Genomic DNA, 23,743 nt, shown 5'->3' with positions numbered 1-23,743 from the left:
ACATCTCGGGCAATAGATCTGTTCGTTCTTCTATTACTCGCTTTTCGTTTGGCAGATTAGGTGAAGTTTATGCTGTATACTAGTAAACGGGATACCTCAAATTTTATACATTTTTCTTCAGTTTCCATTTGTACTTATGAACTTTCACTGCATCAACACTCATGATCAAGAAATAAAATGTATTTACTTGCATAAATAAAATTTCCTTTTTTCTTTCTGGATTAGAACAGCGCCAACTTTTGTATTGCTTTGAGCTTCTTATACAAGAATCTTGTGGAAAGTAATTATGAAGGTTCAATGGGAAAGTAATTATGTTGGTATGACTGGGAAAGTAGTTAAATGCACGGTGGCATCGTGGGGGTCCCCGAGAACTTCTAGGAATACCTATGTTTTAATACGACTCTAGGTTTCGAGACATAAATTCGATACCATTCATTGAAATTTTTTCGAGATATTAGCGAATTATACAGGGTGTCCTGTAATTCTTAATATCATCAACCGTTCGTCGTAGAGGTAGGGTCCCAATTTAAAAAATACTCAAAATGTGTTCAAAAATAGCCCTGTACCAGTTTCAAGAGTGAAAATACAGTGTGTCACAAAATAAAAGTAAAAATTCTATTTGGCCACCCTGTTCTGAGAAACCCAATTAAAAAGTTGTTGCCCTATCTCTTCTGAGTCCAACAAAAAATTTCACCTTTTATAAGTCAATATTTGCTGAGATATTTGAATTAAAAAATCTGAGTGTTGGGAAAGAACAGCACAAATGCTTGATTGATTGATTGATAACCGCTCACACCCAGAGCTGTTGTGCAAGACAAATTCCTCTCTTCACCTCCTAGGAACCTGAGTCGTGTCGGAGAGCATTTTCTATTTATTCAACAAATGAAACAATTATACGTATACACTCTATGTGTGGAAACAATGAGGGAAAGAAGCTTGTGTCCGTTAGTTTATCCTCTTCTTTCCCAACTTTTCTTAGATTTTCGAATTCAAATAACTCAGGGAATATTGCACTTGGAAACTTGAAACTCCAGGTATTACCACCTTGCTATTACAGGGTGGTAACCATCGACCGCCCAATAATTACATACGTGATTCCTTGTGAAAAACTAATACAGAATAGTGTTTTTTTCCGTTTTTGTATCGGACGAATATCAAGTGAGTTATGAGCTTCTGAAATTTTGTGACGTGCCATTTTTCTAACGGTCAGTTATGTGCCAAACTCCGAACGAAAGTATATTCCTCCGCCAGCAGCGGGTTGTCACTTGTTGAAAATGAAGCGATATATTCAATCCGATTAAAAGCCAAGTTCAACCTTCTTCCACGATTGGCGCTTTTTTTTCTCCATGTAGTGTGATACTATAGCCTTGCTATTACGTATGGCTTACGTATTAGTTTTCTCCATTATGTTAGCAAATTTATCTCTTGATTTCTAAAGTGTTAGCCAAATGAGATCTGTTTGAAACTTTTTTTAGCCAAATCAACACTTTTTTGAAATATGTGGCAATTTGTTTACCTTCACTATTAAGTCAAATTTTTTGAGGGAAGGTGCGAACAGTGCATAAGTGTTTACTGTGTGATCGTTATTTTACGTTGTCGTTTTAATCAGATTATAGGTTGATCAATAAAACGATAACATTTTTGGTTCTTTTTTTGAACTTTCATCGAAACTTTTACTTGTAAAAAGTTGAAAACGACAAGGTCCGAGTGAAGAAATTACAGGTTATGGGGCAATTATATGTTCAGCGTATTAAATTGCTTGAAGCGGGCATACTCAATTTCTTAATCTATTCCTATATTACATCTACTGAATAGATGGGTGAAATGAATGAAATATATTTTTATAGCATCTATTACTATTGGTCACAAAAAAATATTCGATTAATTGAAAAAAAATTGAGTTAAAAATTTTAATCGACTCCCAGCCCTAGTTATTTTCTAGCATAAGATAAAAAAAAAGTTTCATAAAAGTTGGCTAAAGTAACATGTGTTTACGGTACTGAAGTAATCGAGTTATCCACGTGTGTCGAATTATCGAAGTTCTACTGCACTATAATTTTGTTTCTACTTTCCCGCGTTCAAAATGACTTGCATCATTTAAAGACAAGAGTCAAAAACAAAAGGAAAATATGATGAGTCGGCAAATAGTTTCGTTTCTGAAGGCAAAAAAGATACGACAAACGAATTATTTTTGTTGGAGGTCGATTTGACGTTTATTTCAATAAGGAAACGGAAAATAAAAATAAATAAATAAACGGCGCTGTTTGCGAAGGACACGTGACGTTTTCCTTGCAGAGAATAAAAACTGCAGCTATATGTGATTTAATTTATGCGTTTCACATTGACGGTGACTATCTATTTCCATCCAACTTCTTGCTGCCATAATTTCACAGGAAGCCAACCGAAGGAATGGATTTCGATAAGAAGGTAGCTCTCGTGACTGGTGGTGCGAGAGGAATCGGCAAAGCGTACGTGATTGCACTGTTGGAACGAGGGGTTAAGGTACTGTAACACTTCCATTTTGCAAGCAGACTCCGCTTATTGAAATTACGGATAATGTTATCATTCATTGGGAATTGTTATCACTAAGGCCCGATGTTGTTGACCTAAAAAAATCTCAGGAAATTATATAAAAAATGCCCTGGAAAATAAATGCTATTAAAATAACAAAACAAATTTCTTTAAAAACCGATTATGTTTTAAAGTTGTAGGGGAAATCTTTTTATAGTATTGAAAGTCACGGGTAAATTCATTCTAAACATCAAAAACTACAAATGGAATTTTTCAACTAACAATTTTCTAATTTATGAAAGAATTTAGGAAATTTAAAAGAGAAAATATATATAAATTTCTGCAAGTGAAGTTCAAAACCGACGTAAACTTCTCTCAACATCGGTTTCTTTAAATGGGAATACTTGAAAAAAAGTTTTTTCTGTGAAGTTAATTCTTTTTAATGTCAAAAGTTTTAGACATTCGTGTCAAGATATCAGATATTTTTCCACTGCTTTTTTTTGGGGAGTGATTTTGTCGAATTTCACAGTAGCAAATTGGCCTACCGCACCTTTAGCACACCTGAAGCACAGCCGTAACTAGGTTTTTGTTTCCATCCATCCACCACTTCAAAATTCGACACTTTTATAACTATGTTCTTTGTTCCCATGTAAAACTGCCATCCCCGTAAATTTTTCCGCCGTGGGCAGTTGCTCCCCCCCTCCAGTTTCGGCCCTGCCTGAAGATTTTCTCTGACTTTATCGATAACATCAATAAGCTTGATGCCTTCTTTCTGTAAGAACTGAATGGTGAAACTCCAAAATACTGTACGCCCTCTGCCCTTCAATATTCTCCTCTCCAAACAAAGCTTGAGAAATCTCAATGCATACAGCATCATACGGATTAAAACCCTTTAACATGAGTTTGAAGATTAGAAAATTTCCCCTTGTGGAACATGCAAGTATATTCAAGTTAGAAAGCCCGAATTTACAGTATAATTGTAAATTTACATTTTCTAAGAGGTTCTTCTTGAGTATATCAGTGGTAAAAAAATTTGCATAAAATAGATTGAATGCGTCATAAAATGTCAAATTACATTTTTCTCTTTGTTTCAAAAAACTAGAATATCCTAAAACTTGTTTTGAAACACTTACTTAAAACGGACTTGTATTAAATATTTTCATGCATCAGACATCAGGACATTGACTTGATACAATATGGGTTGTATGTCTAATGTCTTCATTGGTCACGTGCTATGTAAACCTAGAATACTTCAGTCTTCACACTTGAAGGGTAGAAAAAACGGGATATTTCTGCAAACGCAAAATTGCATGTGGAATAGCTTGGACAGTATGAGAAAACGAGTGTTGATTTCGTAAGAATGCATTGCACTGTGATGCTGCACCCTTCGCCTTGACCGTGGATTTTATGCATCAAGACATCTCACATGTTCAAAAGCCTGTATCGTTGCTACATAGACTCACATAAGCAAAATTTTGATGCCAAATGAAATTTCCATCTTCATAGAACTTTCAATTTCTGGAATCAAAAAAATTTAGAGAGACTAAGGTACATCTTCTGCATCCAGAGAAGACTTCTAATTCATTTTGGTTTCTATTCCCCCCCCCCCCAGCAGCTGGGTACTTGGATCAAAAATTCGGTCATCATCGATTAAAAATCCCCATATTTCGGTGGTTTCATGATATCTGCTGATTGTGTTCTGCACGCTGATCATATCAAGACAAGAGATTGTGGAGTCGTGCTAAAAAAAGTCTGATCAATATCAAACCAGCTGCTATCGGCTCTACAATAGCGACGATGGAATATATTGAGGTCCAATCCAGATCTGTGCTAGAGACTTATCAATTCAATGTCTTTATGCATAGGATCCGTAGTCAAGGCCAAAGATGGCCACAATACAATGTGTTCGTTCGATATCATACTGTCCAAGTTAATGCACATGTAATTTTCCGTTTGCAGAAACGTCCCGTTTTTATAGCTTTAATGTGCGAAGATTCAACACACATAACCATGGAGGACATGAAACATTTATTCGATCAATTCGATGTCCTTCTGCGTGAAAATATTCATGTAACTCACTGTTTTTAGTCAGATGCTCTAATATTTTCAAATTAAAAAGTAATTTGACATTTCAGGACACATTAAATCTACTTTATACAATTTTTTTTTTTACCACCGATTTAGTCTAGAAGAATGTCTGAGAAGATGGAAATTCAAATAACTTCCGCCCTTAAAATTTGGGCATTTTAACTTCAGCATTTCATGAACCAACTGCACCCGTAAATTTCTGGGATGTTCTAATTTTTTGAAACAAACGTATATACATGTTTACAGATATTACAGATATTGTAGAAAGTTGCTATGTTCTGGATATTACTGATATAAATTTTTGAAGAACAGTATGTACATGTGCGCAATAAATTAATGACATACACGGTGCCCCAGCACAGGGAAAAATAATTAGTTCCAATGTTTGTCAATAGAGGGTGCTACACATAAAAGCAAATCATTGTAAACATGCAAATCAGAGTCCTATGAAATGTTGGGTGTTCATTTCTGAATTTTCCTGTTACTAGCGCTTACACAAGTTTTTTTTATTGTGTTGACATTGGTGGATGAAGCACTGTTTTACCTCAGCCAACGATATCCATCCGAAGCTTTACGAACGTTTCGGACACGGAAGAGATGGAAGAAACATTCAGGTCCAAACACAACTGCTAGAGTGGAGTGCAGCACTACCTATTGACACGAACATTTGCGTTACTTTTCTGTATCAAAAAAATCTGCTTTTCTTTAATCGCATTCAAATACATATACCAATTCCTTCAATTTTTATGAAATTTTAAACTACATATTCACTAATTTATGGGACACCCTATCTATACTGTATCTTGAATAGCAGATCCTATACATTCTGTATTTATCGGTTAATTGATGCATTGCAGGTTTGTATCGCCGATTTGAACGAGACGACCGGCAAAGAAACGGCTGACGAGCTCTCAAAGAAACACCACGGAAACGTCACCTTCATTAAAACTGATGTTAGTAATCGTGAAAGTTTCGAAAGTGAGTTTGCTCGTCGATTATGACAGTCATGCTGCCGTCATCCATCACAAATATCGATTTTAGTGTCTCGCGGCACCCTTGGCTGTCACGAATTCTTACCATGGGGGTGTCGCAAAAAATATTTTGGAAATAACATGAAAATATTATATAACATACACATATTAAGCATTTACTTTTCTTTTCAGAGGCAGTAAAGGAAACGTTATCCACTTATGGTAGACTAGACATTCTGATAAACAACGCAGGATACTTCAGTGAATACAATTGGGAGAGAGCCATTGCTGTGAATACAGTAAGCGGAAAGAACTCTTCAACGGCAATCTAAGTTATTTTTCTCAGGGCCGTCTCCACAGAAGCCTGCTTTTTGTGGTTCGAGGTGCGAATGCCATCTGGTTCTCCAATTGAAAAATTCTCGCCAATAAGAGCAGGCAAACCTTCAACGCCATACTTACATATACACGAAAATGCAAGCATCTACCATTTTCACTTCCAATATGGGAGAGAGAGATTGTAGTGCAAGTAGAACACAAACTCTGACATCATGAAAACGTTATGTACACAAAACTTTCCAGCATGCATCAATTCGTTAAAAATTCTCCTAAGGAATGTTTACTAGGCGCATGTGCGGTTTAATAATAGCAGCATCAGAGCGCCCCCTGTCCAATCTAGCATCATTTTCTAATTGTACATAGGGTCGTCTTAGGATCATCATGCACCCTCGGGCCAAATTATTCTGAGGCCCTCTCTGGCAGTTTAAATGTTGTATCGTTACCGTGGCGAGATATTTTTTTTCTGGAGTTGGGGGTGGGAACCGGTTCGAGCTAAACTTACTGAAACTATTAGACCCGCCTCCCCAATATCTTCTCCCCATCAAGGGCGTTCCTTCGAAATCATCGAATGAGCCCGGCAAGCGGTTGCCTGAAGCATTTTGCGATTTATGTGTGAAACAAGATTTTTTAATACCTTTCTTTAACCCGCGTGACGACGCAGGAATCGTTGGACGATCCTCCTCCTCTTTCACTATGTGAGGGGACAACTCTTTTTACACCCTATTTATTTTTTCTTCCTGGTCGCAAATTTTGTAAACTCGTACTTCTTCGCTCCGCTATGAGCACAGCCTTGGACTAGAATTGGGAGAAGGACGGCAAAATCGTAATTCCGCTTCTGTGTATGCCTCATTCCTGGGGAAGACCATGCTTTAAGACGGCCCTGATTCTTTTGTCATATTCCTTCTTGTTCAAAACTCACTCATTACTTATTCAAATACACTTACAGGTAGGAACAATTCACGGGATCAACCTAGCATTCAAATATATGGGCAAAGATCAAGGCTATAACGGTGGTTACGTTATCAACACAGCGTCTATTGCAGGTACTGTTCCAGTGTATTTATGAGCAATTTACTTAAGGTTGCTATTTTTGTATAAATGCATATTTTTGAAAATGCTTGCACGTAATAATAATAATATTAACGTAATCATTCAAACAGGTGTCCAGGGAAGTCACGCACTTCCGGCTTATTCCGCCAGCAAATTCGCTGTGGTTGGAGCCACTAGATGTTTTGGCGTGAGTTTTATTCAGTTTTTTTTTAATTTTATATATATATATATATACTAGGGGGGCTCTGCCCCCCTGCCGCCTTTGGCGGCCAACCCCCCCCCCCCCCACTTCACTCCCGGACATATCTTGTTTATTTCGTCCCACTTCATCAGCGTGCTATGGAAAAGGGGAAAGGGACGTGTGAAAGCACCAGCCTACAGAAGAAGCGAATTTTAATGAAAATAATAATAAAGCAACAAAAAACAAATGAGATTCATCAAGTATCCCCAGAAAACTTCCCCATGGGGGTCCCCAGATTCAATTCGCTGAATTTCAGTGGGGCCCCACACTGGATATATCTTGGGCTACCGATGTGTTGCAAATTTTACAATGTTAAACCACAAAAATCAATGAGATACATTCAGGGGCACCGAATTACAACCTGCCAACATTTCCATGAAGCCCTGACCTGCAAGCTTGTCGGACACCCCCCTGTGAGAATTTTTCATTTTTATCAATTTTACAACGAATAAAATCCAGGGCCCCACATCCAGTAGCGGGGACACAATACGCAGATTTTTAGTGGGGCCCCAGACTGGCTATATCTCGGGTTTCGGCTGTGGCAAATTCTACAACAGAAAAGAATGAGATTCATCCAGGGCCCCCAAAATCAAACCTGTAAACATGGGGCCCCCCGACTTGGAAGCTTGTCGGTCATCCCCCGGTGCGAGTGCCATGAAAAATTTTCATTTGTATTCGTTTTACCAACGAATAAAATCCAGGGTCCCAAAATGAAACCTGTAAACATGGGGCCCCCGACTTGGAAGCTTGTCGGTCATCCCCCGGTGCGAGTGCCATGAAAAATTTTCATTTGTATTCGTTTTAACAACGAATAAAATCCAGGGCCCCCAACCAATTACCCGGGACACCAATTCGCATACTTTTGGTGGGACCCCAGACTGGCTTTATCTCGGGCTTCGGCTGTTGCAAATTCTACAACAGAAAAGAATGAGATTCATCCAGGGCCCCCAAAATGAAACCTGTAAACATAGGGCCCCCGACTTGGAAGCTTGTCGGTCATCCCCCGGAGCGAGTGCCATGAAAAATTTTCATTTGTATTCGTTTTACCAACGAATAAAATCCAGGGCCCCCAAAATGAAACCTGTAAACATAGGGCCCCCCGACTTGGAAGCTTGTCGGTCATCCCCCGGAGCGAGTGCCATGAAAAATTTCCATTTGTATTCGTTTTACCAATGAATAAAATCCAGGGCCCCCAACCAATTACCCGGGACACCAATTCGCATACTTTTGGTGGGGCCCCAGACTGGCTTTATCTCGGGCTTCCGCTGTTGCATATTCTACAACAGAAAAGAATGAGATTCATCCAGGGCCTCCAAAATGAAACCTGTAAACATAGGGCCCCCGACTTGGAAGCTTGTCGGTCATCCCCCGGTGCGAGTGCTATGAAAAATTTTCATTTGTATTCGTTTTACCAACGAATAAAATCCAGGACCCCCCCAACCAATTACCCGGGACACCAATTCGCATACTTTTGGTGGGGCCCCAGACTGGATATATCTTTTGCTTCCGCTATCGAAATTTTTCAACGTTAACGCAGCAAGAAAACAATGAGATCCATCAAGGGCCCCTGGAAATGAAAACTTTTTACTTATACGTGAAATCTTCCCCGGGTACCCCGACCCTGTGTTGGGAGCACCGCTGTTGTGTGTGTATATTATACATATATATACCTCTCGGCATGGACCTCCCCCCTCCACAAAGGAAGGGCTGACAGGGGCCACAACGATTCTTATCACTTTTTGATTTTTCACACTATAAATTAATCACAGAGGGGCCCCTGAAAAGCTGGTTTGGGGGCTCGAAATCTAAATTGCAGCCTAAGGGCTCTGCTGTAGGATGTAGGAGCCTCTTGGTACATGCACATAACATGGTCCCGATGGGTCAAATGGGTCCCGATATGTGAATATCGACCCAATATTGACATATGATATCATATCGATATATGAATGTACGATATATGAATGTGAATATCGATATATGAATCGAAACCGACTTCCGTAACAGATTTCCGTCACTCAAAAATTTCACCCACTTCCGTCACTCGGTTGCTTAGCAACAGGCCCTTTTCGAGTTTCTTTGTGATTTTATATTATAGAATAGATATATATATATACTAGGGGGGCTCTGCCCCCCTGCCGCCTTTGGCGGCCAACCCCCCCCCCCCCACTTCTCTCCCGGACATATCTTGTTTATTTCGTCCCACTTCCTCAGCGTGCTATGGAAAAGGGGAAAGGGACGTGTGAAAGCACCAGCCTACTGAAGAAGCGAATTTTAATGAAAATAATAATAAAGCAACAAAAAACAAATGAGATTCATCAAGTATCCCCAGAAAACTTCCCCATGGGGGTCCCCAGATTCAATTCGCTGAATTTCAGTGGGGCCCCACACTGGATATATCTTGGGCTACCGATGTGTTGCAAATTTTACAATGTTAAACCACAAAAATCAATGAGATACATTCAGGGGCACCGAATTACAACCTGCCAACATTTCCATGAAGCCCTGACCTGCAAGCTTGTCGGACACCCCCCTGTGAGAATTTTTCATTTTTATCAATTTTACAACGAATAAAATCCAGGGCCCCACATCCAGTAGCGGGGACACAATACGCAGATTTTTAGTGGGGCCCCAGACTGGCTATATCTCGGGTTTCGGCTGTGGCAAATTCTACAACAGAAAAGAATGAGATTCATCCAGGGCCCCCAAAATCAAACCTGTAAACATGGGGCCCCCCGACTTGGAAGCTTGTCGGTCATCCCCCGGTGCGAGTGCCATGAAAAATTTTCATTTGTATTCGTTTTACCAACGAATAAAATCCAGGGTCCCAAAATGAAACCTGTAAACATGGGGCCCCCGACTTGGAAGCTTGTCGGTCATCCCCCGGTGCGAGTGCCATGAAAAATTTTCATTTGTATTCGTTTTACGAACGAATAAAATCCAGGGCCCCCAAAAAATTACCCGGAACACCAATTCGCATACTTTTGGTGGGGCCCCAGACTGGCTTTATCTCGGGCTTCCGCTGTTGCAAATTCTACAACAGAAAAGAATGAGATTCATCCAGGGCCCCCAAAATGAAACCTGTAAACATGGGCCCCGACTTGGAAGCTTGTCGGTCATCCCCCGGAGCGAGTGCCATGAAAAATTTTCATTTGTATTCGTTTTACCAACGAATAAAATCCAGGGCCCCCAACCAATTACCCGGGACACCAATTCGCATACTTTTGGTGGGGCCCCAGACTGGCTTTATCTCGGGCTTCGGCTGTTGCAAATTCTACAACAGAAAAGAATGAGATTCATCCAGGGCCCCCAAAATCAAACCTGTAAACATGGGGCCCCCCGACTTGGAAGCTTGTCGGTCATCCCTCGGTGCGAGTGCCATGAAAAATTTTCATTTGTATTCGTTTTACCAACGAATAAAATCCAGGGCCCCAAAATGAAACCTGTAAACATGGGGCCCCCGACTTGGAAGCTTGTCGGTCATCCCCCGGTGCGAGTGCCATGAAAAATTTTCATTTGTATTCGTTTTACGAACGAATAAAATACAGGGCCCCCAAAAAATTACCCGGGACACCAATTCGCATACTTTTGGTGGGGCCCCAGACTGGCTTTATCTCGGGCTTCCGCTGTTGCGAATTCTACAACAGAAAAGAATGAGATTCGTCCAGGGCCCCAAAATGAAACCTGTAAACATGGGGCCCCCGACTTGGAAGCAAGTCGGTCATCCCCCGGAGCGAGTGCCATGAAAAATTTTCATTTGTATTCGTTTTAGCAACAATTAAAATCCAGGGCCCCAAAATGAAACCTGTAACATGGGCCCCGACTTGGAAGCTTGTCGGTCATCCCCCGGAGCGAGTGCCATGAAAAATTTTCATTTGTATTCGTTTTACCAACGAATGAAATCCAGGGCCCCCAACCAATTACCCGGGACACCAATTCGCATACTTTTGGTGGGGCCCCAGACTGGCTTTATCTCGGGCTTCGGCTGTTGCATATTCTACAACAGAAAAGAATGAGATTCATCCAGGGCCCAAAAAATGAAACCTGTAAACATAGGGCCCCCGACTTGGAAGCTTGTCGGTCATCCCCCGGTGCGAGTGCTATGAAAAATTTTCATTTGTATTCGTTTTACCAACGAATAAAATCCAGGACCCCCCCAACCAATTACCCGGGACACCAATTCGCATACTTTTGGTGGGGCCCCAGACTGGATATATCTTTTGCTTCCGCTATCGAAATTTTTCAACGTTAAAGCAGCAAGAAAACAATGAGATCCATCAAGGGCCCCTGGAAATGAAAACTTTTTACTTATACGTGAAATCTTCCCCGGGTACCCCGACCCTGTGTTGGGAGCACCGCTGTTGTGTGTGTATATTATACATATATATACCTCTCGGCATGGACCTCCCCCCTCCACAAAGGAAGGGCTGACAGGGGCCACAACGATTCTTATCACTTTTTGATTTTTCACACTATAAATTAATCACAGAGGGGCCCCTGAAAAGCTGGTTTGGGGGCTCGAAATCTAAATTGCAGCCTAAGGGCTCTGCTGTAGGATGTAGGAGCCTCTTGGTACATGCACATAACATGGTCCCGATATGTGAATATCGACCCAATATTGACATATGATATCATATCGATATATGAATGTACGATATATGAATGTGAATATCGATATATGAATCGAAACCGACTTCCGTAACAGATTTCCGTCACTCAAAAATTTCACCCACTTCCGTCACTCGGTTGCTTAGCAACAGGCCCTTTTCGAGTTTCTTTGTGATTTTATATTATAGAATAGATATATATATATACTAGGGGGGCTCTGCCCCCCTGCCGCCTTTGGCGGCCAACCCCCCCCCCCACTTCTCTCCCGGACATATCTTGTTTATTTCGTCCCACTTCCTCAGCGTGCTATGGAAAAGGGGAAAGGGACGTGTGAAAGCACCAGCCTACTGAAGAAGCGAATTTTAATGAAAATAATAATAAAGCAACAAAAAACAAATGAGATTCATCAAGTATCCCCAGAAAACTTCCCCATGGGGGTCCCCAGATTCAATTCGCTGAATTTCAGTGGGGCCCCACACTGGATATATCTTGGGCTACCGATGTGTTGCAAATTTTACAATGTTAAACCACAAAAATCAATGAGATACATTCAGGGCCACCGAATTACAACCTGCCAACATTTCCATGAAGCCCTGACCTGCAAGCTTGTCGGACACCCCCCTGTGAGAATTTATCAATTTTACAACGAATAAAATCCAGGGCCCCACATCCAGTAGCGGGGACACAATACGCAGATTTTTAGTGGGGCCCCAGACTGGCTATATCTCGGGTTTCGGCTGTGGCAAATTCTACAACAGAAAAGAATGAGATTCATCCAGGGCCCCCAAAATCAAACCTGTAAACATGGGGCCCCCCGACTTGGAAGCTTGTCGGTCATCCCCCGGTGCGAGTGCCATGAAAAATTTTCATTTGTATTCGTTTTACCAACGAATAAAATCCAGGGTCCCAAAATGAAACCTGTAAACATGGGGCCCCCGACTTGGAAGCTTGTCGGTCATCCCCCGGTGCGAGTGCCATGAAAAATTTTCATTTGTATTCGTTTTACGAACGAATAACATCCAGGGCCCCCAAAAAATTACCCGGGACACCAATTCGCATACTTTTGGTGGGGCCCCAGACTGGCTTTATCTCGGGCTTCCGCTGTTGCAAATTCTACAACAGAAAAGAATGAGATTCATCCAGGGCCCCCAAAATGAAACCTGTAAACATGGGCCCCGACTTGGAAGCTTGTCGGTCATCCCCCGGAGCGAGTGCCATGAAAAATTTTCATTTGTATTCGTTTTACCAACGAATAAAATCCAGGGCCCCCAACCAATTACCCGGGACACCAATTCGCATACTTTTGGTGGGGCCCCAGACTGGCTTTATCTCGGGCTTCGGCTGTTGCAAATTCTACAACAGAAAAGAATGAGATTCATCCAGGGCCCCCAAAATCAAACCTGTAAACATGGGGCCCCCCCGACTTGGAAGCTTGTCGGTCATCCCCCGGTGCGAGTGCCATGAAAAATTTTCATTTGTATTCGTTTTACCAACGAATAAAATCCAGGGCCCCAAAATGAAACCTGTAAACATGGGGCCCCCGACTTGGAAGCTTGTCGGTCATCCCCCGGTGCGAGTGCCATGAAAAATTTTCATTTGTATTCGTTTTACGAACGAATAAAATACAGGGCCCCCAAAAAATTACCCGGGACACCAATTCGCATACTTTTGGTGGAGCCCCAGACTGGCTTTATCTCGGGCTTCCGCTGTTGCAAATTCTACAACAGAAAAGAATGAGATTCATCCAGGGCCCCCAAAATGAAACCTGTAAACATGGGGCCCCCGACTTGGAAGCTTGTCGGTCATCCCCCGGAGCGAGTGCCATGAAAAATTTTCATTTGTATTCGTTTTACCAACGAATAAAATCCAGGACCCCCCAACCAATTACCCGGGACACCAATTCGCTTACTTTTGGTGGGGCCCCAGACTGGATATATCTTTTGCTTCCGCTATCGAAATTTTTCAACGTTAAAGCAGCAAGAAAACAATGAGATCCATCAAGGGCCCCTGGAAATGAAAACTTTTTACTTATACGTGAAATCTTCCCCGGGTACCCCGACCCTGTGTTGGGAGCACTGCTGTTGTGTGTGTATATTATACATATATATACCTCTCGGCATGGACCTCCCCCCCCCTCCACAAAGGAAGGGCTGACAGGGGCCACAACGATTCTTATCACTTTTTGATTTTTCACACTATAAATTAATCACAGAGGGGCCCCTGAAAAGCTGGTTTGGGGGCTCGAAATCTAAATTGCAGCCTAAGGGCTCTGCTGTAGGATGTAGGAGCCTCTTGGTACATGCACATAACATGGTCCCGATGGGTCAAATGGGTCCCGATATGTGAATATCGACCCAATATTGACATATGATATCATATCGATATATGAATGTACGATATATGAATGTGAATATCGATATATGAATCGAAACCGACTTCCGTAACAGATTTCCGTCACTCAAAAATTTCACCCACTTCCGTCACTCGGTTGCTTAGCAACAGGCCCTTTTCGAGTTTCTTTGTGATTTTATATTATAGAATAGATATATATATATACTAGGGGGGCTCTGCCCCCCTGCCGCCTTTGGCGGCCAACCCCCCCCCCACTTCTCTCCCGGACATATCTTGTTTATTTCGTCCCACTTCCTCAGCGTGCTATGGAAAAGGGGAAAGGGACGTGTGAAAGCACCAGCCTACTGAAGAAGCGAATTTTAATGAAAATAATAATAAAGCAACAAAAAACAAATGAGATTCATCAAGTATCCCCAGAAAACTTCCCCATGGGGGTCCCCAGATTCAATTCGCTGAATTTCAGTGGGGCCCCACACTGGATATATCTTGGGCTACCGATGTGTTGCAAATTTTACAATGTTAAACCACAAAAATCAATGAGATACATTCAGGGCCACCGAATTACAACCTGCCAACATTTCCATGAAGCCCTGACCTGCAAGCTTGTCGGACACCCCCCTGTGAGAATTTTTCATTTTTATCAATTTTACAACGAATAAAATCCAGGGCCCCACATCCAGTAGCGGGGACACAATACGCAGATTTTTAGTGGGGCCCTAGACTGGCTATATCTCGGGTTTCGGCTGTGGCAAATTCTACAACAGAAAAGAATGAGATTCATCCAGGGCCCCCAAAATCAAACCTGTAAACATGGGGCCCCCCGACTTGGAAGCTTGTCGGTCATCCCCCGGTGCGAGTGCCATGAAAAATTTTCATTTGTATTCGTTTTACCAACGAATAAAATCCAGGGTCCCAAAATGAAACCTGTAAACATGGGGCCCCCGACTTGGAAGCTTGTCGGTCATCCCCCGGTGCGAGTGCCATGAAAAATTTTCATTTGTATTCGTTTTACGAACGAATAAAATCCAGGGCCCCCAAAAAATTACCCGGGACACCAATTCGCATACTTTTGGTGGGGCCCCAGACTGGCTTTATCTCGGGCTTCCGCTGTTGCAAATTCTACAACAGAAAAGAATGAGATTCATCCAGGGCCCCCAAAATGAAACCTGTAAACATGGGCCCCGACTTGGAAGCTTGTCGGTCATCCCCCGGAGCGAGTGCCATGAAAAATTTTCATTTGTATTCGTTTTACCAACGAATAAAATCCAGGACCCCCCAACCAATTACCCGGGACACCAATTCGCTTACTTTTGGTGGGGCCCCAGACTGGATATATCTTTTGCTTCCGCTATCGAAATTTTTCAACGTTAAAGCAGCAAGAAAACAATGAGATCCATCAAGGGCCCCTGGAAATGAAAACTTTTTACTTATACGTGAAATCTTCCCCGGGTACCCCGACCCTGTGTTGGGAGCACTGCTGTTGTGTGTGTATATTATACATATATATACCTCTCGGCATGGACCTCCCCCCCCCTCCACAAAGGAAGGGCTGACAGGGGCCACAACGATTCTTATCACTTTTTGATTTTTCACACTATAAATTAATCACAGAGGGGCCCCTGAAAAGCTGGTTTGGGGGCTCGAAATCTAAATTCCAGCCTAAGGGCTCTGCTGTAGGATGTAGGAGCCTCTTGGTACATGCACATAACATGGTCCCGATGGGTCAAATGGATCCCGATTGATATGATATCATATCGATATATGAATGTGAATATCGATATATATGAATCGAACCCACTTCCGTAACAGACTTCCGTCACTCGGTTGCTTAGCAACAGGCCCTTTTCGAGTTTGTTTGTGATTTTATATTATAGAATAGATATATGATAATATACAGGCCGGAAGTTAGATAATGTTTAACTAGAAATTTAACTTATAGATAATGTTTAACTTTAATTAGAAATAAGATAATGTTTAACTTTTAACACTAATTCTCGTGAGAATGCCTTTTCCAACACAATGCCTTACACAAACAACAAAAACAAAAAATAACCATAAATGGCCTAAAATATAAAACTTAGTGTTATAACACGTGGAAGTAAAAAGTGATTTTCTTTATCTGCTACAAATAACTTTTTCAGATAGCCAATGGCGTAAATTCTGAATGGGAAGCTAAGTGGGCTGTAGCAACACCATCTACAGCTGAAGGCCTCCGCGCGAAACTCGTGACGACACTGAAGAAGGTCATCTCACCTATAACCATTGGATATGGCAAGCCGACGCATGCACCGTCTTTACAATTTTTTGCAAAGATGGTGTGATCTAATGGCGTATATCCACTGGCTATAGATGAGAAGATCTTCTTCAATGACGTCACGAGGGCCTTCTTCGCAGGGAAGCCTTCTGCTATAGATGGTGTTGGCTGTAGACCAAGGTGGTAAGTTCGGAGGGAGCGACAAATTTGAAGAATGCGTAGTCGAGAAAATTAGTAGAATGATAAAAGGGTAGAAATACATTTGTCTAGCCCACCTTAAATCCGCCTTTGCCCAGTGACTAGACATAGAGGACTAGATGTGAATGACTAAACGACAGCCATGGAAATTTTGCAAGAATGTGAATGACCAAAGCAATGACCTAGAACGTGTGCAAGCATGTGAATGCCCAAAAGAGTTACCCAGAGAGAGTGCAAGCATGTGAGTAACCAAGAGAAAGACCTAGAACATGTGCAAGCGTGTGAGTAACCAAGAGTAAGACCTAGAACATGTGCAAGCATGTGAGTAACCAAGAGGAAGACCTAGAACATGTGCAAGCATGTGAGTGACCAAAGGAATATACAAGCAGGTGAGTGACCAAAGGGGTGGCTCTGAGATCCAGGCGTGTTTACAAGAGGGGGGGGGTGCTAAGCGGGTTATAACAAATGGCGTCGAATTGGAGGAATGAATGGTCAAGAGAGAAAACTGAACTAGAATTGTTGAAGGTGTCAGAATTCATGTAGCCCACAAGCGGAAAAACCCCAAATCCACCTCTGCATATAGCAATCAAAAAAGCAGTTGAACTCACATTTTAAAGTATTGTAAGAATGCTCTAATTATAATAAACAGCATTACAATAAGCTATAATTATTTACTAATACACGAACTTTGCTTTGACCGCATCGTGTCAGACATGAATGTTTTCGTTCAAACAGTTACTGCATTATGCATAAGAAAACCTGGGAATGAATTGAATTTGGGAAGTTTTGTTTCTCCACATGTTTCACATACCACATGTTCAATAACATAAGGTGGTGGAAAAAAATTGTATAGATTATAGTAAAGGTCAAAAAAAGTATAACGACAATAGAAAATTATGCACATAAATCTGTTTTAGTCAGGAAAAACGTCTATTTGCTTTATAATATTTATCATTCGGGATGTCACTGATAGAGACAAGCCATAAATAACTAGTTGTGTTAGTCAACAAGCTCGTCTTCCAAGACAAGTTTGATGACTGCAATAAGATAACTTTTTTATTCGCACAGCGTACCCTTTCTATACCCTTCACGATTCACGAATCAAAACAAAATGCAACACAGGTTGTTGAAGGTGTCAGAATTCATGTAGCCCACAAGCGGAAAAACCCCAAATCCACTGCTGTACAGGATTAAGAAAGAAACGTCTCAATGACACTCGAGAGGCTCTACCTGAATTGGCTTCTAACCACCACTTTTTTAGACTTTTAATCATGTGCAAGAGCATTGTCCCGTTGGAACAAAAATTGCCTAAAAGTTATGGGGGCGGGGTGCCTCAGATAATAGAAATTCTGCTGAAACTGTCTCGATATACCAATATTTTAAAAATAGGGCTCTGTCATTGCATCGATCAATAATATTTAAAATCGGGTCTCGGTAGTCCGGTCGATAAGATACTCGCCTAAAGTACCAAAGGATGTTTAGAGGTGTCGCGAGTTCGATACCCGGTTCATCCTCGTCAGAAAACTTTCCTGACACAGGGGTACAACAAAAAACGGCGACTTGACCACAGCAAAAAATTGCTACCGCAGGGAGTTCCTCTCGAGGGGTTAGCGCGCGAACCTCTCGATGAGTACAAAAACAAGCCTGCCGTTCGGAATCGGCAGAAAATTGTAGGTCCTGTCTAATTAGCTCTCGTGTGTAGAAAAATGACCGCGGTGCAACAAAAAATGATCAAATGAATATTTTAAACCATCGAGTCTATCTAAATTTCTTCGCATCAAGAGAAAACATCCTCATTCCACTTAGCACCGAAAGATACATAATGTTTGGCGAATTCATATCGCTTTTCTCTGTGTTGTTTTATAAGGTGAGATAGGTTTTCATTTCGGCTTTTGCATACTAGAGATTAGAATTTTTTTTATCACATTAGGAAGTTCAATTATTTTAGTTTAATGTGTGCAAGGCAAGTTATATTTCTTCTGAATTACGTAGAAGTTTTTTTTTTCCCACGTTGAAAACTGAAAAGTCATATTCACAGAAGCCTTCTTGTACAAGTCGGACAGACCATGATTTTCGGGACCATTTATAAAACTTTAACCACCATTCTTCAATCTTTCAATTTCTCTTGAAATTTCTCAACTAGGCATAGCAGTTTCTCTGAGAGCAAGTGCATTTTTCTTTTTCAGTGTCCAATGAATATATTGGCTTAGTCCATCTTCGCAGTTTCAGAAATAAATTCGATTCCCTAGCGTACAACTGATCAACAGTCTCAGAGCTGTTAAGCCAACTTGAGAAAAAATGCAAATTTCTTTCCCCAACGTCAGAAAAAACGCGCGTCCTTATACTTTTTTTTCAGGTTTCGACAATTTTTTTCTTGAGCAGTAAAACACTCATCAAAATTATTTTCACTGGGATATGTTTGGTTTCACTTGTCGTTCTAAAATTTACATATATTTAAATCCACAAGTTTTTTGAGATATGACAATTTTTCGGTTGTCCTTAAATTTTTTTCACCATGTTATTACTAACATAAGCACAGGACAATATTAACAATGTATGGCAATCTTATATAAAATATGTTACATCAGTCATCATTTATATTATGTGACTCGAATTTCTCGGCATATAGGAAAATACTGGTATTTCTGGCCTGTTGGTTTCCCTCGCTGTTTCCCGGCATGCCAGCTAACGCTAAGAATACGATAATTAGTTTTTACAGCTTCTCTCAGTCAAATGATTAACATATCATATATATTGGTTCGACGCATCTGGATTCGATTCACAAATGTCGGAACTGGTTTCAACATGTATATCAAATCAGCAATTGGATGCATGAAATAACTGTTGAGTAAAAAATATTATATTTTAAAATTTTTTAGATTTTTTCATTTTACATTCTTTTCAAACTGTAAAATTTATCTGAGAAAGCACTGATGAAAAGCAAAACCAAATTCAAAAAATCTTGATAATAGATGGCGCTGTAAAAAGCCGTGCAGCTTATTTCTTAGCCAGGTTTTTGGACCCTTAATATCTTAATTTTCTTTAGTTTTTTTCCCCCTATTTATTATGAATACTTTTTTTAGTGCCTATTTAAAGAATTTTTTTGTTTCTTTCTTGCCTGCCTATTTTTACAATTTTTAGCATCTAAATTTTCTGTCTCTAGTTATTTATGTATAGCGATATACAGAGTTCATAGCCAACATCACGAACCGCAAATTACTATCAAACCGATGGTCCTAGAGGCATACCTCCAATTAGATAAAGTATGCAAATAACGTGTGGACCTCAGATGAAGAATTAATATTGCAAAAGAATGCATAGTCATTATAATAAAAAACTAACTTTTTAATACGGACACCTTGTGCTCAAAATCCCAATTAAAAAGGTTTTGACTCGTCTCTCCTCAGGCCAAATAAGAAAAAACGTATTCACGTGTCAAAGTGCAATATTCTATGAGATATTTAAATTCAAAAAATGGAGGGAAATTGGGGGGGGGAATCTTTTCCACCTCATTTATGCCATTTTTCCTAATTTTTCTCCATTTTTTTAAATTTAAATATTTGGGCAAATAATGCACTTAGAAACGTGGAATATTTTTTGTTGGCATCAAGAGAGACAGGGCAACAATTTTCTAATTGGGTTTTTAAGCACAGGGTGTCCATATAATAAATTATTTTTTTAATTTTAATAACTATACAAATGTGAATGACTTATCTGAAGTGTACACGTTCTTCAGATACATTTTCTAACAGAAAGTATGCCTCTTGGATCAATGGTTTGCCAGTAATTTACAGTTCGTGTTGTTAGTTATGCACCCTGTATCGTATTAGGGTGAGATAACCTTACGATATTGCTCTGCTTCAGGCCGAATTTCATTATAAGAAGCATGGTGTCACGGTGAATGCCGTCTGCCCAGGTGGAGTGGACACAGAGATGTACCGTGGTTTCGCGGATTTGACGTTGGATCCCGATGGTGTGAGGAAGGCTATAGAGTCTACACCTCCTATAAGGTAACTATTAATCTTATGATTTTGGCAATAACGATTGATTCGCGTTATAGTAGGCTGAAGCTGACTGTCTGTAGGTTCCCAACCTGGCAGCACAATCTTATAACATGGCATCAAGGCGAAAGCGGGAGCTGTCCGATCATGACCTCCTAGATTATACATCGTTATATATAAAAAATATTTTGACGTGAATACGTCTTTAGCCGGTTTCACGCCAGAATTCCATAGCGTAAAAACCGGTTTTTTGGTTTGTCTACGCAAAATCTATCATTTAAATCAACCGCTAAATCGATCATTTAGTCACACCTCAAAACCAGTTTTGACACTGCGGAATTCTGCTGGTGTGACTGGGCTGGTACGACAAGCGATACGATAAGCTGGAAATTGATATAGTCTACATCAAAAAAATTTTATCAGAGTTCTTCAATGTCAATATCATGAAAAGATGTTATTGGTAATTCTTGGATTTAAGCCGCAAGATCGAAAAAATTAACTTTTGAAAATGTATAAGCTTTTGCGTCGGCTTTATTGCTTGTTATTACAGTACATGGTAATATTATATAAGATATTACTCTTCTTTCTTTCTTTCAAACCGAACATGATCCATGCTTTATCACCACCGGGGAATTTTCGCATATCGCCAATGGGGCTGGACGGACCACGACGGACTTTATTATACGAGAATAATAACAAAAATAATTATAAGATATTACACGTGAACTTACGAGATTCAATCATCATACAGAAAAGTGAATAACCTGTGCAAGAGCTTAGTAATCGTTTTTTTTTTCACACCGTACAGTGCATCCGTCGTGGCCGGAGCGATGATCAAGGTGCTGGAAGACGGAAAAAACGGTGCACTAATGCGTATTTACGAAGATGGCATCCCGCAGTACCTCGAAATTGATCCAACTATATGAATGTAAATTTATCATTAAACTCATGAGTATACAGGGTGAACGTCACCTAATCTGCCAAACGAAAGAGGTGATAGACAAAACGATGTGAAACATAAACCACCACCACAGCAACTCTGTTCCATCCCTTACCATTTTAGAGTTATAATGGATAGAAAAAAAATGCATCAAATTTGAAGAGAAAAAAGGAAAAAAAATTGTTAACTTCCTGAAAGAGACCTAGATATTTCGAAAAAGCAAAAATATCCTTTATGGTGACAACATCATACCCATCAGAATATCTGGGATTAATGGCGAGCTACAAGCGCTAAAAGATGAGCTTAGTGCAAAATCGAATTGCCACCAAAATCTGTAACAGCCAATTCAGCAAACACCTTTCCAACTAAAAAGTCAGTCAAAAGCTTACCAAAAGCTTTTATATTCCACCAGATTTCGGAAGAGTCTACAATAAACGATATCGGTGTTCTAGTTCCGAAGAAATTTCGAAAAAAATTTAGAAAGGAAAATTGCCTAACCTTCTGTATAAATATTTAATATTTATAAAGAAATTTTATAAAGAACTGTATAAATATTTTGCATTTACACTTGCTACTATAAATGCGAGAAACACCATTAAGCTAGGGTCTTGGTTGCCACCTATTGAATAAAAAAAAGACTATCTGTCATAACTCTTGAAATATTATCATTGTTAGTTTAAACCAGTGATTCCCAACGTGGGCGTTTACGCTTCCTGAAGGGCGATGGAATGTTACAGAGGGGCTGTAGAAACTGCGGGTATAACATAGGATCCTATGGGTTAGATTGCGTTGGGGGGGGGGGACGATGGGACAAAGCAATTTCTGAAGAAGGGGGTGATGGGACAAAAAAGGTTGGGAAACACTGGTTTAAACCGATATGCAGCAAGAAATTACACAACGTAGGGATATGAAATGATAAATTTTTTATTTTTATGCTGCATAAAAAGTGTAAATTTGATGCGTCAAAAAATATCAGTTACTATGATTTATTTTTTTTCAAAAATGGATTTTGCGTCATACATAAAAACATAGTATCAGGTATTTTTTGGCGGCCAGTATGCAGCATAAAAGTTACCGTTACCATGAACAGTAATACGGAGCACCGGCTTTCACTGTTCACGGTAACGGTAACTCTTATGCTGCATACTGGCCGCCAAAAAATACCTGTTACTATGTTTTTATGTATGACGCAAAATCCATTTTTGAAAAAAAAAAAAAATGATAGTAACTGATATTTTTTGACGCATGAAATTTACACTTTATGCAGCATAAAAATAAAAAATTTATAAACAATGCGACAAGCATAAAAGTAAAAAAATATATAGTTTTTTATATACTATATGTTGTTCATTTGTATGCTGCACATTGGTTTAAAACCACCAATCATCTTATTTTCCGAATTACAGCAGATTGTTCTGCTTTTATTTGATAGATGGCAGTAGAAGACCTAGCGAAAAACGTTTCTATATCAAGCAATATTTTTATGTTAATTTTTCTTATACACAAAAATTCATTTGGTACGGGAAAGCTTATAGAATTCGAACTCATTCATCAATGTTCTAGGCAACATAATTTATCTTTTTGACACACACAAATGTTAAATAGTAATCTACAATAAACATCTATCGTTCGCACATCGATGCTCTGAAGTTATAAGAAAGCCAAGCAAACCAAAGGGCAGAGGATTCCAGAATATGGGAACAGTTGCAGTGTATGAAAGCACAATGAGACCACACCGGGCTCTTAAATGTTAGGACCGTGAAAATTGATTAATATACGTCGATTGCACATTTTTATCATGACTGACAAAGAAAGCATTTCTGTGCAATTTAACGGTTTTATGTATGAAGACTTGAATTACCGTCGATGTAAAAATTGGAAAAAAAACCGAAAGTTTATTAAAGGTTAAATCGCTGATTTTTTTGTTTTTTTTTATATGCCCTCGTCGGGCATGTAGTCGAAAGAAATGCAGAAATGTTTACATGCCCGGGCATCTCGGGCAATAGATCTGTTCGCCCTTCTATCACTTGCTTTTAGTTTGGCAGATTAGGTGAAGTTTATGCTGTATACTAGTAAACGGGATACCTCAAATTTTATACATTTTTCTTCAGTTTCCATTTGTACTTATGAACTTTCACTGCATCAACACTCATGATCAAGAAATAAAATGTATTTACTTGCATAAATAAAATTTCC

General features: G+C 40.0%; 1 protein-coding gene across 1 annotated transcript; it reads left to right on the top strand.

The window, feature by feature from the left end:
• The first annotated feature begins 2,315 nt into the window (after nt 1-2,315).
• Nucleotides 2,316-22,617, top strand: LOC149089656 (15-hydroxyprostaglandin dehydrogenase [NAD(+)]-like). The gene is made up of 7 exons (XM_089234143.1): nt 2,316-2,502; nt 5,457-5,577; nt 5,763-5,869; nt 6,853-6,949; nt 7,067-7,143; nt 20,471-20,616; nt 21,416-22,617. The coding sequence occupies exons 1-7, from the start codon at nt 2,410-2,412 to the stop codon at nt 21,531-21,533; spliced, it is 759 nt and encodes a 252-aa protein (XP_089090269.1). The 5' UTR covers nt 2,316-2,409; the 3' UTR covers nt 21,534-22,617.
• Nucleotides 22,618-23,743: the final 1,126 nt, after the last annotated feature.

This window comes from Pholcus phalangioides, unplaced genomic scaffold, assembly GCF_987345545.1.
Source record: "Pholcus phalangioides strain wild (caught in Gottingen) unplaced genomic scaffold, Ppha-v1.0 ptg000001l_1, whole genome shotgun sequence".
Lineage (NCBI taxonomy): Eukaryota > Metazoa > Arthropoda > Arachnida > Araneae > Pholcidae > Pholcus > Pholcus phalangioides.
This window is presented reverse-complemented; position numbering and strand designations above follow the sequence as displayed.